Source organism: Liolophura sinensis, chromosome 6, assembly GCF_032854445.1.
Source record: "Liolophura sinensis isolate JHLJ2023 chromosome 6, CUHK_Ljap_v2, whole genome shotgun sequence".
NCBI lineage: Eukaryota > Metazoa > Mollusca > Polyplacophora > Chitonida > Chitonidae > Liolophura > Liolophura sinensis.
The window spans coordinates 32573323-32589690 of record NC_088300.1 but is presented as its reverse complement, the minus strand read 5'-3'; the positions used below and the strand labels follow the sequence as shown (position 1 = coordinate 32589690).

The 16368-nt window shown below is 39.3% G+C and overlaps 1 protein-coding gene across 1 annotated transcript; it reads left to right on the top strand.

Moving 5' to 3' along the window:
- Positions 1–178: 178 nt before the first annotated feature.
- LOC135468719 (ESF1 homolog) lies at positions 179–16131 on the top strand. The gene is made up of 15 exons (XM_064747116.1): positions 179–229; positions 764–1291; positions 2905–3036; positions 4070–4162; positions 5045–5217; positions 6068–6173; positions 6850–7009; positions 7362–7479; positions 10241–10367; positions 10980–11144; positions 13106–13260; positions 13790–13925; positions 14237–14313; positions 15199–15351; positions 15721–16131. Exons 2-15 carry the CDS (start codon positions 790–792, stop codon positions 16051–16053), a joined length of 2430 nt encoding a protein of 809 aa, XP_064603186.1. The 5' UTR covers positions 179–229; positions 764–789; the 3' UTR covers positions 16054–16131.
- Positions 16132–16368: the final 237 nt, after the last annotated feature.

Below are 16368 nucleotides of genomic sequence, written 5' to 3'. Positions count from 1 at the left end.
ACCCCTCAAAATACATTCGAAATATAAATCAGGAATGTCCCACGAAGCTTCATTTGTTAGGATAATTTGCCATGATCAAATGAACATTTTTGAAGTAGCCTAACACGTCGAATTGATGAAGACTGCTGTAGAGCAGAACTCTTTAATGTAAGGAGGTAATAAAGTCGGCTCACATGTGGCTCTGGCAAAGTCAACAACGGAGAAGTGAAACCGATTTTCTTAAAACTGAGTAAGTTACATTGCTAGGGAAATTGGATAATGTGAAATATTAGCTGGAACTGCAGCTAATTAGTATCATTTTGTACAAAGGACGTACTCCTTTTTTAGAAAATAATAATATATTTAAAGCTCAACTAGCGAAAAATGAACACTCTATGAAATCGGGCATCTATCATCAACGGGTGGTCTGGCTCTGTAGGGCTGTGATTACGTATACTATCATAGCCCTGTCTTGTTCCATAGACTTACCTTGAATACCTCTATACTTCCCATGTTGTCAACAGTATACTAATACTGTCTGCCTAATAATGCGTCTGCTCTCCATGTTATGTGCCTATCCCGAATACGAGTCCATTTCAGCATTCGATCCATGTCTCTTACTGCTGTGTGCTATCCGCCTTAAGGAAAGGACAATAAAACTCCTTGCTGAGCCATTCTGAGTCTTGTCGTTCTGTTCAGCAAAGACAATCTGAAATGCAACAAAATAATGTTGTTCTTAATGAAGTTTCGCTTCTGTTAATTTGAGTTTCTGTTTTTATTTTAGTTTCAGAGACCAGATTAAAAGAGACAATGGATTCTGCTTTTAATGACAAGCGCTTTGCTCATGTTATGAAAGATCCACGATTTCGTTCCATGCCTAAAAAGGAACGTAAAGTGAAGATCGACAAACGCTTTCAAGGAATGTTCAAAGATGATAGATTTAAGCTCAAGTACACAGTTGATAGAAAAGGTCGCAAAACAAATAAAACCACAGATGAAGACTTGAAACGGTTTTATGAATTGTCTGATGAAAGTGATGATGATACCTCAGCGTCAGATATCATAAGTGAAGGGGAAACAAAGAAAGAGGAAGGAAAGAAAAATAAATCTCAGAAGAAGAAAGCAGTTACAAAGAAACACAGGACAGAAAAGTCAGCTAGCACTGAAAGGAGGAATATTACAAATTTGAAGAAGGACACAGACATGAAGATGAACCTAAAATCAGGAAAGTCCAAAATGTTGCCTAGCAAAAAGCTGAAAGAAAATAAGACTTGCAATGCAGAAAATCAGAATAAACTCGCAAGAGAAAATAGTAAGTATAAGATTTTTCTTCTTTTAGGTGAGAAAAATAGATATAGCTAAGATATGTAGAACAGATTGCTGTCTATGTGTACATCTAAATTAATGTAAAGCACCATAATACAGGGATACTCTAATGTCCATGCTTGATGTTGAATTCCAAAATTCACAACTTTGTTATCTAATGTATATTAAATGAGAATAATGTTCCATCATTGATGTTGAATTAATTACTGTAAATTACAAAATTCACAACTTGATATTTTGTATAATTTACATGTAAGTAATGTTAAGGAAAATGTTATGGGTCGGATCTTAAGAAGAATTTTGCTTTATGCCGTGCTCAGGAATATTTTACTTAGTCCTAATTAGGCTGGCATTATGGTTGTGCTTGCAATGAGTGACTGAGTGAGTGCTTGGGGTTTAACGCCGTACTTAACATTTTTTCAGTCATATGACGATGACTGAGTTCTTAGAGTGCATGTAACATGCCTCCTTATTGCAAGGCAGATTTCTTTCGCTTCTTTATCTAGTGCTGCTTCACTGGGACGACTTACTGAAGACAAGTAAGCTGCCCCACCCAAGCCATTATACTGATACAGGTCAACCAGTCATTGCACCATCCTCTTAATGCTGAATGCTTAGCGAGGAAGGTACAACTTCCCCTTTTTTTTAACGTGTGACCTCACCGAGGATCCTGGATCTACCACCGCCTGAAGCGGATGCTCTACTAGCTGAGCTATCGGGGCCGGTCGGTGCTTGCAGTGAGCTGAGGTTTTGCATACATGTAAATCACACTAACATGAGGGAAATGTTCCATTGTTGATGATCTGCATGTGTGTTCATTATTGTAAATTACGAAATTCATGACCTTGATGTCTCTTTTACATGTTAGAAACTATGTCCTATGGATATTGAGCTGAAGTTGTATGCCAGCTCTTTGGTAGCTAACAAATCTGTCAGTTTTGTCAGTTTCAATTTCACTTAGTATCAAGTATTTGGAGAACATAAAGCCATAAATCTTTGCCTTTCACAATTTTACCACTAATTTTTGTGAAAAAAAAAAAAAACTTTAGAGAAATATAACTTATTCATGTTCACCATGCATATTTAAACAGCTCAAAATCTGTGAATGCATTGTACATGCATATGAAAATTTTATGATGTAGACTTTTAGCGTCTTAGCTATATTGTTTTGTTACTACTGTATGATCTTAGGTACCTGTCAGAAAATGGAAATAGTGCACAGGAATGTCATGTATTCAATCTGTTAGTAGGAAAGAAATTATCTCAAATTCCTTTTATTCTTAAACCTTTTCGCATGTTTGCAAGACGTTTATTCAAGCATATTTAGACGGCATTATTCTGTGTTGAGTGATAAAAATGTACTTTTCTGTGAAGCCCTGAAACTGGCCTGTCCAAACAATGTAGTTTTGTCTCCAAAATAATATTACAAATGTGCAAAAATTGCACTGAACGTATACATACGCGAAAAGATTGCGGAATTAGGGTAGTGTACATGTATGTATTGCAAAGTTAAGGCAGTGAAGCCAGTCAAAGATGTCGGGAAGATTGGGTCATTTTTTATGTCAAATTAATGAATCATTTATATGCTGTGATGATCAGGCAGTGAGGATAATTTGTCAGAAGTATCTGAGGATGAGGAGGATGAAGAGGATGAAGAGGATGAGGAGGATTCCTCTACACACAGGAAGGCACATCAGGCCAAGGATACTACTCAGGATTCGGCTGAATCAGGTAAACTAAACTTTCAACTTGCATCCATTCTCTACTCAGTTGATCAAGCAGACCAAGTCGGACCGTCCGTGACTTTCCATGAACTTTAACTCACGTTATACTTAGCAGACGACATTTGCAAAATGGCTAAACCATGAGACAGCAATTCCTCCATGATCTTGTTGAAAATGTAGGCTTTTTGAGTCGTCATGGATAGCATGAGCAATTGTTATCCATCAGAGTCGTTTCTGTGCTATCTCATTTTTCAATTCCTTTCCATTCGCGACTTCTGTTGGGTGTCCTACCCACCTGATATGACAACACCTCGTGACCACCATGCTGGTATGGTAGTTACCATGTGAGCACTTGAAATCTGACATATACTTCATTTGGTGCAGCACAGACATATGGGCCTTATAGCAAAAGATTACCATCATTAACATTCTGTCAACATATCAATGACATCTAGAAAATCAAAACATAGAATCACTCTCCTCTTGCTTCGGGTGTGCCTGCTTTGCCATCTCTGGCTTGCCATGACAGAATCCACTGCAGGCGACAGTTTTCACAACTGCTTGTTTCTGTGTGCGCGACTGTCATCAGTTTCACACTCACACTCAGCATGTAAATACTTTGTATCTCCCCTCAACCAACTGTCATAACTATGAATATAACATGCTTTTGTTTTGGGGTTATACTCTTTTATTTGTCTCCAACAAAAGTCAATGGCCCTTCACAGCCACCAGAGAAAATATAAATAATGCCCTCAAAAGTCATACTGTATAAATCTGAACAGACAGCACAACTTCCACTGCTATTACATTATGCAGATATGCTTTGCCAATAAAGAAAAACATTTAAAGGATGGTATTGCAGTGTATGATGACTTTTTGTTTTAGCAAAACAAAGTGTGTAATTGTGCTTTTTTGGCAGACATTAAACAGCATTTCAGTTTTTTTGACTCAGAAAGTATACATAACTGAAAATTCCCAAGGACTGAGTTAAACAATAGTCAACTAAATAAATAAATAAATCAATAATGACTGGATTTCAGGGGTAGGAAGTGGTCCAGACTTAGCTCGAGGAGAAGGTAACATTTCATCCTCATCAGACGAAGAAGAGGATGGAGACTGGCAGCCAGAAAAAGGTGACTCCATCTTATAGCATTAGAAATGTTTGCTAATGAGCATTGTATTCCTATCCATACCTTAAAATTACAATCTGATGTTAAGAGGGAAAAATTTACAAGACTTTCATGGGCCTCCATGGCTCAGTCGGTTAGCGCGCTAGCGCAGCATAATGACCCAGGAGCCTCTCACCAATGCGGTCGCTGTGAGTTCAAGTCCAGCTCATGCTGGCTTCCTCTCCGTCCGTAAATGGGAAGGTCTGCCAGCAACCTGCAGATGGTCGTGGATTTCCCCTGGGCTGTGCCCGGTTTCGACCCACCATAATGCTGGCTGCCGTCGTATAAGTGAAATATTCTTGAGTACGGTGTAAAACACCAATCAAATAAATAAATAAATAATAACAAGACTTTCAGTAAGGCGTTTCTGATGTAGTGGAATTTTTCACCATCTGATTGCTGTGCTATACAAAGTGTAGTACAGAAGGATGATTAATTTGTAAAATGTCGTGAGTTGTTATATGTAATTTGTAGCCATAACTGACGTATAGTTTCACATGACATTTCACCTGCTTAGTACAATATGTGATTAGTATTGATAATTGATAATAATTGTATTGTTTTAGGGGTGGCATGCTAGTATATTCTGCTTTTAATTCGTAATTTTCATGTTGATTAAACTAGATGAAACTAGATGACTAGATTTTGACATCATATTAACACTGGACTTCTGTTAAATATAATAACATGATTCAGAACTGTAAGATCACATCAAAAAATAACAGGGGAAGCCTGTAAAGCTGGCACTCTTAGCTGATGTGTAATTTGTTTTAGACAATAAAATAGATCTTCATTCACCCGGAGAATGCAGGATGTCTTTTTTAAAGAAAATTTATGGGCTTGTAGATATTGAGATAGAACACAACTGGGGAGAAGTGGACAAGGGTGTGGCAGAGGCCAAGGAGCTGGGTCGCAGGCTGGCTGTGTGTAACATGGACTGGGATAGGATTAAAGCCAGAGACCTCTACGTCCTGTTCTCCTCCTTCAAACCAACAGGGGGGATAATTCAATCAGTTACAGTAAGTAGAAAAGTAATCCTGGTTTACACGAACATGTGACTGCTTCAGTGGCCTAATGGTTAAAGCGTCTGCCTCGAAGCCAGGAGACCAGGGATCAAACCTGGGTCAGGTCACACAAAGGACTTTGAACATGTTATTTGTTCCTGCCTCGCTTGGCTCTCAGCACTGAGAGTTTAGAGCAAGGAAAGAGGACTGGTTGGATCGGTGTCAGTATTATGTGACTGGGTGAGGTGTCTTTAGTCTTTGGCTTGATACTTCAGTGACGGCAGGTTGCAGTATGGATTCGCCCTTCCAAAAGAAGACACGGTATATGAACATGCACCTAATGACCCCTCATCGTCATATGACTGAAAAATTGTTAAGCGTGACGAAAAACCTCAAGCATACATACACATACATGTAATTCTTAAAATATCCTTGGCCGAGTGGGTTAGCACGCCAGTACGGCGCAGTGACCCAGAAGCTTCCCACCAATGCAGCGACTGTGAGTTCAGGTCCAGCTCATGCTGACTTCCTCTCCGGCCAGGAGCAACCTGCTAGCAACCTCCGGATGGTCGTGGGTTCCCCCGGGCCCTGCCTATTTTCCTCCCACCATAATGCTGGCTGCATTCGAAGAAGTGAAATATTCTTGAATATGGATAAAACACCAATTAAATAAATCAAATAAATAAAAGTTTGGTAGTTTCTTATCTTAGAATTTGTGTAAACAGAATTTCTTCCATAGCCAGATAACTGTTTAAGATGTGCTCTAGGGAAAATTTTTGTGTTTTAAACCTCACTGGTGACATTGTACTCATAGTTTTTTATGTGACACAAGCATTAAGTCATTACTGATGATGTTGATTTCCAGGTGTACCCATCAGAGTTTGGTAAGCAGAAAATGGCAGAAGAAAACGCAAAAGGACCAGTAGAACTGATGAAGACAAAGGAAAATGATCCGATGGGAGATGGTGAAGGTATGACAGTGCAATGGTCGAGACTACATGGAGCTCACTAGTTAAGCATGTGTTTATTAGAAGTAGAGACATATGTATTTCTGACTTAATCTATTCGTTAGTTGTGTGCTTTCCTGCATGTTATCCACAAACACTTTTTTACAATGTCATTGATTGTGTTTGTCGGTATCTCACTTGAAGATCTTAAGATGAAGAATTTTTAACCCATTATATCATCTAAAAGAAAATATAAGCCTACTGTCTTACTCAGAAAGTTAAACTCTTGTCTGCTGTCTTACACATAAAGTCACACTCTTGTCTGCTGTCTTACACATAAAGTTAAACGCTTGTCTGCTGTCTTACTCAGAAAGTTAAACTCTTGTCTGCTGTCTTACTCAGAAAATTAAACTTTTGTCTGCTGTTTTACTCAGAAAGGTTAACTCTTGTCTGCTGTCTTACTTATAAAGGTTAACTCTTGTCTGCTGTCTTACTCATAAAGTTAAACTTTTGTCTGCTGTCGTACTCAGAAAGGTTAACTCTTTTCAGTTGTCTTACTCAGAAAGGTTAACTCTTGTCTGCTGTCTTACTCAGAAAGGTTAACTAGTTTGACTCTTACTTACTGTCATACTCAGAGAGTTAAACTCTTTATCTGCTGTTTTATTCAGAAGGTTAATCTCTTTTCTGTTACTTTACTCAGGAAGTGAGTACCACATGGAAAGGCTGAGGCAGTACCAGCTGAATCGTCTCAAGTATTACTACGCCGTCCTGGAGTGTGACAGTGCCCAGACAGCCAGTCATATCTACGATGAGTGTGATGGGTTAGAGTATGAAAACAGCTCCTCCAGGCTGGACCTGAGGTTTATGAACTTTGCAGTATTCGCTCATAGCATACGTGAAGCTCAAATCCCACATTCTACTAAATAAGAACCTTAGAAACATTTTGTCTCATGAAAATAGTGACTAATTTGTTGAATTAAAGTTGGCGTACGTCAACAGTTACTTGTCAATTGAACATAATTACAACACCAACAGTCCATTACCTATTCCTCTTTATTTTCTGACTTCTAAACTCATCAAAAGCCTGCAAATGTTTAAAAAACTTTGAAAGAATATTAAGTGTTTATCTTAAAATGTTACTTTCATTTAAGCCTGTATGTTTTTGTCCAAGTTTTTGAAGGCTAGTTTTGACAGTGTAACTTATTGTTTCAGGTTCATCCCCGACGACATGGAGTTTGACCAGGAACCCCATTCGGTTTGTAGGGAAACCCCGGATTCATCAACCTTTGAACCTTCTACCTTCCTTACTACTGCCCTCTGTCAGTCCAAGGTAAGTGTAAGAGGGGATTACTCCATGTAGTGGAGAACCATACCTGGCTCCATGGGGCCTCTTTCACAAAACATAAATTTTTTGTAACTTTCTTTGTAAATTACCTCTCTTTATGGCACTACATGATAAACGTTAGCGTGTATGAAAGAAATTTATGTGGTGTTTTAATATAAAGTTTTGTGAAAGGGGCCCCTGAACTGTTTCATGTAGAATGTTTGTAAGGTGTAGTTGCTTCCCTGGCATTGTGGTTTGTGAGCAATCTCTGTAAAGGTGGAATGTTTGATAGATGTAGTGGCTTCCCTGGCATTGTGGTTTGTGAGCAATCTCTGTAAAGGTGGAATGTTTGATAGGTGTAGTGGCTTCCCTGGCATTGTGGTTTGTGAGCAATCTCTGTGAAGGTGGAATGCTTGTAAGCTGTAGTGGCTTCCCTGGCATTATGGTTTGTGAGCAATCTCTGTGAAGGTGGAATGCTTGTAAGCTGTAGTGGCTTCCCTGGCATTGTGGTTTGTGAGCAATCTCTGTAAAGGTGGAATGTTTGTAAGGTGTAGTGGTTTCCCTGGCATTGTGGTTTGTGAGCAGTCTCTTTGAAGATGGAATGTTTGTAAGGTGTAGTGGCTTCCCTGGCATTGTGGTTTGTGAGCAATTTCTGTGAAGGTGGAATGTTTGTAAGGTGTAGTGGCTTCCCTGGCATTGTGGTTTGTGAGCAGTCCCTTTGAAGATGGAATGTTTGTAAGCTGTATTGGCTTCCCTGGCATTGTGGTTTGTGAGCAGTCTCTGTGAAGATGGAATGTTTGTAAGCTGTAGTGGCTTCCCTGGCATTGTGGTTTGTGAGCAATCTCTGTGAAGGTGGAATGTTTGATAGGTGTAGTGGTTTCCCTGGCATTGTGGTTTGTGAGCAATCTCTGTGAAGGTGAAATGTTTGTAAGCTGTAGTGGCTTCCCTGGCATTGTGGTTTGTGAGCAATCTCTGTGAAGGTGGAATGTTTGATAGGTGTAGTGGCTTCCCTGGCATTGTGGTTTGTGAGCAGTCTCTGTGAAGATGGAATGTTTGTAAGCTGTAGTGGCTTCCCTGGCATTGTGGTTTGTGAGCAATCTCTGTGAAGGTGGAATGCTTGTAAGCAGTAGTGGCTTCCCTGGCATTGTGGTTTGTGAGCAATCTCTGTGAAGGTGGAATGCTTGTAAGCTGTAGTGGCTTCCCTGGCATTATGGTTTGTGAGCAATCTCTGTGAAGGTGGAATGCTTGTAAGCTGTAGTGGCTTCCCTGGCATTGTGGTTTGTGAGCAATCTCTGTAAAGGTGGAATGTTTGTAAGGTGTAGTGGTTTCCCTGGCATTGTGGTTTGTGAGCAGTCTCTTTGAAGATGGAATGTTTGTAAGCTGTAGTGGCTTCCCTGGCATTGTGGTTTGTGAGCAATCTCTGTGAAGGTGGAATGTTTGTAAGGTGTAGTGGCTTCCCTGGCATTGTGGTTTGTGAGCAGTCTCTGTGAAGATGGAATGTTTGTAAGGTGTAGTGGTTTCCTTGGCATTGTGGTTTGTGAGCAGTCTCTTTGAAGATGGAATGTTTGTTAGCTGTAGTGGCTTCCCTGGCATTGTGGTTTGTGAGCAATTTCTGTGAAGGTGGAATGTTTGTAAGGTGTAGTGGCTTCCCTGGCATTGTGGTTTGTGAGCAGTCCCTTTGAAGATGGAATGTTTGTAAGCTGTATTGGCTTCCCTGGCATTGTGGTTTGTGAGCAGTCTCTGTGAAGATGGAATGTTTGTAAGCTGTAGTGGCTTCCCTGGCATTGTGGTTTTTGAGCAATCTCTGTGAAGGTGGAATGTTTGATAGGTGTATTGGCTTCCCTGGCATTGTGGTTTGTGAGCAATCTCTGTGAAGGTGAAATGTTTGTAAGCTGTAGTGGCTTCCCTGGCATTGTGGTTTGTGAGCAATCTCTGTGAAGGTGGAATGTTTGATAGGTGTAGTGGCTTCCCTGGCATTGTGGTTTGTGAGCAGTCTCTGTGAAGATGGAATGTTTGTAAGCTGTAGTGGCTTCCCTGGCATTGTGGTTTGTGAGCAATCTCTGTGAAGGTGGAATGCTTGTAAGCTGTAGTGGCTTCCCTGGCATTGTGGTTTGCGAGCAGTCTCTTTGAAGATGGAATGTTTGTAAGCTGTATTGGCTTCCCTGGCATTGTGGTTTGTGAGCAGTCTCTTTGAAGATGGAATGTTTGTAAGCTGTAGTGGCTTCCCTGGCATTGTGGTTTGTGAGCAATCTCTGTGAAGGTGGAATGTTTGATAGGTGTAGTGGCTTCCCTGGCATTGTGGTTTGTGAGCAATCTCTGTGAAGGTGGAATGTTTGTAAGCTGTATTGGCTTCCCTGGCATTGTGGTTTGTGAGCAATCTCTGTGAAGGTGGAATGCTTGTAAGGTGTAGTGGTTTCCCTGGCATTGTGGTTTGTGAGCAATCTCTGTGAAGGTGGAATGTTTGTAAGCAGTAGTGGCTTCCCTGGCATTGCCAGTTTTCCTTCATCCATAATCCTGACTGCTGTTATATGTGAAATATTCTTCTGTACAGTGTTTAGAAAAAAAATGAATAAATAGATTTATTAATAGATTTATTTATTTATTTGATTGGTGTTTTATGACATACTTAAGATTATTTCACTTGTACACTGGTGACCAGCATTATGGTGGGACTCTGGACCATCTGTAAATTGCTGGCAGACCTTCCCACATACAACCAAAATAAGTAGATAAATCAGTGTGTAATTTGAAAGTTTCCTTTACCAAGGTCGAGCTGACGTGGGATGAGACAGACCGTGACCGTATATCCTTCACCAGAAAGAAGATATCTATAGAGAACATTAATGATGATGATTTCAAAGCTTACCTGGCCTCCAGCTCGGAGGATGAATCTGGTGAGAGAACAAAATATCAGTTTGCTGATTAAACCATGCAATATAGGATTGGCTTGACATGCCTTTTGGGTTTCTGCTGGCTTCCTCTCCAGCAATACGTGGGAAGGCCTGTCAGGAGCCTGCGGATGGTTGTGGGTTTTCTCCTGACTCAGTTTCCTCTTGGCATAATGCTGGACATTGTCTTATGAGTGAAATATTCTTGAGTACGGGTGAAACCCACAACCATTCGCAGGTTGCTGGAGACCTTCCCACATACGACCGGAGAGGAAGCAAGCATGAGCTGGACTTGAACTCACAGCGACCGCATTGGTGAGATTTAACATTTTAGGTGACCATATATCTTGTTATAGCCAACATGAGCACATTGATTTTCCTTACCATTTATGTGGTCAATTTGTCAAGTCTAGTCCCCAAAAGTGTATATCTTTTAATGATTTTATAATCTGAAATGCTGGATCATAAATTTGATTGGTTAGGTCTGACCTGCAAAAAGAAGCTGATCCACTTTTAAGGATGCTCTATTTGTCTTCACTATCATTGATACTGCATACTAAAGCAGTTGTCTGTGCTTGAATATTTTATAATCATTCATTGATATCAATGTTGTTGCAGATCCTTACAAAGGCCTTCAGGTGGAGGATTCAGACCCAGGTGAGGCTGATGAGGAGGATGAGGAAACAAAAATCCAGAAGTACAAGTCTCTGGTCAAAGATCTGGAGGAGTCGGAGAAGCAGAAGGAGGACCGAGGTGTGGAGATGGAGATCACATGGGAACCAGGTAAGTGTCAGGTCATGTGACCTGAGACAGTACAATGGCAACCCCAGTGACTGATATTCTGTATACTGGCAGACTCAAATTTATGTAAGCAATATTTTTTGTATTCTTTGTTGGGGTCTATTTTCTTGTGGATGAGGCTAGTGAAGTGGGTGGGCAGTATCTTATCTAAATGGTGTGTCTGGAGCGTATATATAACTTTATTATTTATATAAAGGTGAAATGTTAGGATTTCCTTCTGATAAAAGTGATATTCCACTCATTTAGATATCACTTTTATTATTACATTTTGGTATTTCACACCCAGACCCCATGACCGCAAAAAAATTTTTTTTGTTTGATGCCATTCGAATCCGAGGTTCAGCGGGGTAACGTAATAGTACAAGTTTAGTCAACTACAACATTTCCACACATCAAGACACAACGTAATACAAGTTTAGACAACTACAACATTTCCACACATCAAGACACAACGTAATACAAGTTTAGACAACTACAACATTTCCACACATCAAGACACAACGTAATTCAAGTTTAGACAACTACAACATTCCCACACATCAAGACACAACGTAATACAAGTTTAGTCAACTACAACATTCCCACACATCAAGACACAACGTAATACAAGTTTAGACAACTACAACATTCCCACACGTCAAGACACAACGTAATACAAGTTTAGTCAACCACAACATTTCCACACATCAAGACACAACGTAATACAAGTTTAGTCAACCACAACATTTCCACACATCAAGACACAACGTAATACAAGTTTAGACAACTACAACATTCCCACACATCAAGACACAATGTAATACAAGTTTAGTCAACCACAACATTTCCACACATCAAGACACAATGTTATACAAGTTTAGACAACTACAACATTTCCACACATCAAGACACAACGTAATACAAGTTTAGACAACTACAACATTCCCACACATCAAGACACAATGTAATACAAGTTTAGTCAACCACAACATTTCCACACATCAAGACACAATGTTATACAAGTTTAGACAACTACAACATTTCCACACATCAAGACACAACATAATACAAGTTTAGTCAACTACAACATTCCCACACATCAAGACACAACGTAATACAAGTTTAGACAACTACAACATTCCCACACATCAAGACACAACATAATACAAGTTTAGTCAACCACAACATTTCCACACATCAAGACACAACGTAATACAAGTTTAGACAACTACAACATTCCCACACATCAAGACACAATGTAATACAAGACATTCTGAACAACGTCTCATTATATACAAGTCTGTGAAGACTTGCAACTAAAACATTCAATCTACAAACGTTCAAAAACAATGACTAGAATATTGCACGTTGAAGGTTAAATACCATAAATATTTGCTCTCGTGAAAGGTAGAATTGATAACCCACACTGTGCTCATTCAATATTTATGGTATTCAATCTTCGCCGTTCAATATTTTTTATGTATTTAATGTAAGGACTGAAGTAAATTTGACAATTAGCCTTACCCATTTGGATTAGAGGGTACTCATTATGTTATTAAAGTATCAGTTTAGGATATCAGTTTTTTGTGACAATTGTAGCTCCAAGACTACTTGAATTCAGAAATGATCACAAGTTCTGTTGTACGCAAAATAAACTATTCTGAATACTTACTAAGTATAAAAAATTGCCTTTCCAGCGTCCTGAGTTCAAACTCAAGTAAAAGTGCAATATGAGTTGAGTATTTAATTTACACTTTGTAAGATTAGACAAGTTACAGTTACATGGTAAATATTTAAGGGTGGTCTCACACAATAGAGAACATGTGAAGCTTGTTAAATAATTGAACAACTACACGTATATTACCTCTTATACTACTAAAGTGTTCTAGACAGTTAGAAATCAATTGTTAAAACACCCTGATAATGTTGAAATGCTTCAAAATTTTGTTGTTCTTGTTGTTTAGGATTGAAAGAGGCCACAGAGGAAATTGTCAAGAAAAAGGGGAGTAAGAAAGAGATGTCTGTGTGGGAACAGTACCTGGAGAGGAAGAAAGACAAGAAAAGGAAAAAGCGAGAGGAAAAACTGAACGAGAGGATGTCCAGAAAAACTCAAAGTCAAGTGAGGACCTCTTGAATTGTAGTCTAATATGGATTAGACTCAAGTTACTGTGGCTATGAGCCGAAAACTGAATCCTAGACCAAAATGTGGACAGCTGTTCTTCACATTGACAGCATCAATGAAGAATTTAGTATATTGCACCTAAAGTTTGGTGTGTAATTATGCACTTTTGGAGGCATATAAAGGTCATGAAATGATACCTTTGAGGACAACACTTACCTTTTTCTGATAAAAAATCATTTAAATTTTACAAAAAAAGTGGCCCTATAACATGAACGAATCAGTCAGAATAAAGAAAAATGTGTCAACAGTAAGAAGCTCAACTTTGGGTGAAGTGCAATAAGTTAGATTTGAACTGGAGTCACAAGTGATCCGTCATGGGTAATGACTATCAGTATGCCCTTGTGGGTTGGGAAGTCTAAAAAAGAAAGCACATATGCAACATTGCTTATGATCATGTTTGGTGTGTAAATTATTTGCCCATAATTTCCACCTTAAATCTGTACCTGGATGTTTGATACTCTGACAGGTGACAGAAGATGAGGAGGAGAAGGTAGCTGAGGAAGAGGGCATGGCTTTTAGTGATGATGAGCTCCCTGATGACATTGATATGGATGACCCTTACTTTAAGACTGAACAGGAGACAGGGAAAACCAGCAAATCAGGTCAGTGAGAATTTTATCAATGGTGGTTTCTCATATTAACCTTATTAACCTTAAGTTGGTAAAAACATAATCTACATTGTTCTTTTTTGAAGATTACATTACCATCTTTTTTTAACACGTAAAGATGAAGTCCCAAACGACAACGGAATAGCCTGAAAAAAAAATAAAATTATTTAATCAAAAAGCTGTTTTTGAAAATGGGAATTGCCTGTTCAGAAAAAATGTAACCATTATATGTTTCATTTAAACCACAGTATCAGTGACATTGGACATATATTAGGATATCTATGTCTCTATTATCTAATACCCAGGTTCTAAGAAGAAAAAGGGAAAGAAGCAGAAAGTAAAGTTGACAGATGCTGAAAAGGAGGAGAAAGAGCAGGAGCAGGTTAGTGAGACCTCCCTGCCTTTTGGAGGAATCGTTGAGGAGAAACTGGTTAAATCATGAAGTGTTTTATTTCACCTGGTGATTGCTGTGTACACTGGTTGGATTCATTCTGATGCACCAATTGGTGGTCATTATCTGATGCACCGGTTGGTGGTCATTATCTGATGCACCGGTTGGTGGTCATTATCTGATGCACCGGTTGGTGGTCATTATCTGATGCACCGGTTGGTGGTCATTATCTGATGCACCAGTTGGTGGTCATTATCTGATGCACCAGTTGGTGGTCATTATCTGATGCACCAGTTGGTGGGGATTATCTGATGCACCAGTTGGTGGTCATTATCTGATGCACTGGTTGGTGGTCATTATCTGATGCACCAGTTGGTGGTCATTATCTGATGCACCAGTTGGTGGTCATTATGTGATGCACCAATTAGTGGTCATTATCTGATGCACCGGTTGGTGGTCATTATCTGATGCACCAGTTGGTGATCATTATCTGATGCACCAATTGGTGGTCATTTATCTGATGCACCAGTTGGTGGTCATTATCTGATGCACCAGTTGGTGGTCATTATGTGATGCACCAATTGGTGGTCATTATCTGATGCACCAGTTGGTGGGGATTATCTGAAGTGAAATAGAACTCTCTATAATGTCAAACATCATGGTTAGACTTGCGGAAACTTTAACCTGATTCTGATCTTGTTATTATTGAATGCTGGTTAATGGCATGCAAAAGTATTCATTGACACATGTAGTAGAAAATATACATGCATGATTTGAGAACACTACTGGTCTATGTGATCAAGTGCTAAGTGGCCTTGGTATTGAGAGTTGCACTTACACTTGGACTTTTGACTTTTTGGACTTTTTGATTTTCAGGCTGAGTTGTCACTTCTGATGATGGATGAAGATGATGTGGAGAAGAAACAGCATTTCAGTTTACAGAAGTTGTTAAAGACAGAGAAATCCAAGAAGAAAAGGAAGAAGAGAGATACTGAGGAAGACATCACCACTGTGGAGGATACCTTCCAGGTACTTATTATTATGCTGTGCTACGATTTGGAAAAGTTAGAGTTAAAAGCATACAAATTAATAAGAATGGCAAACTCTCAAAACAAAAGAAAACAGAAAATGTATGATTGCCTTAAGCTACGCCTAAGTATTTGACCTAAAACTTTGTCCACAACTAGGTTACTCTTTTCACCTGATCCTTGAGTGTTGAGGTTTCTTTGAAAGATGTCCTTCTGAAAAAACTTTCAGCCCCAAAAGTAATATTTTACAAGTTTTATTTACCTTGAGGAAAGCACTTTGGAGCGAAGTTTGAATGCAGGTACGGTATGCCTCTGACCTGAAGCTATTTAGATCTGTCTCATACTGACTTCCTTGTTTTGTCACTTTCAGTTCAATGTGGATGACTCTAGGTTCAAGGCTATGTACAATTCTCATCTCTACAACATTGACCCATCGGCCCCAGAGTTCAAGAGGACAGATGTGATGGACACCATTATAAATGAAAAACTCAAACGACGGAAAAAGTCAAAAAACACTGGGCTGGGCCCAGATACTGCAAACACAAAGGAAGTTCATTTAGTGTCTCATTTACCAGACGATGGGAAAAAATCATCCTTACAAGACAGTGGGTCACATAAACATGTCAAAGACCCTTCTATTTCTGCTTTGGTTAATTCTGTCAAGTCCAAGACAAAAAATTATTACAGAAAGAAATCCAAGTGAAGAGACAAATTGTTTGGATCTCCTACTGAATATTATTGTTACGGGCTGTGCATGTGACTGTTGACTTCAGATAAAGATTATGTGATAAAATGTGTGTGTTGAGTGCTTTTCTTTTTCAGTTAGTGGGCAGATACAGTCTTCACAAGGTTTTCTCTGGTAAAATGTGAGGTGCCAGACTAAACCATTGACTTTCAGCCAGTAACTGGGGAACTTTCCCATGAGTATCATACCTCACATTGGTGGAAGAGAAAATATCTCTAGGGAACTTCATGTAAGACCACATAAGATGATCATGACCACTTCTGTCACCAAAGG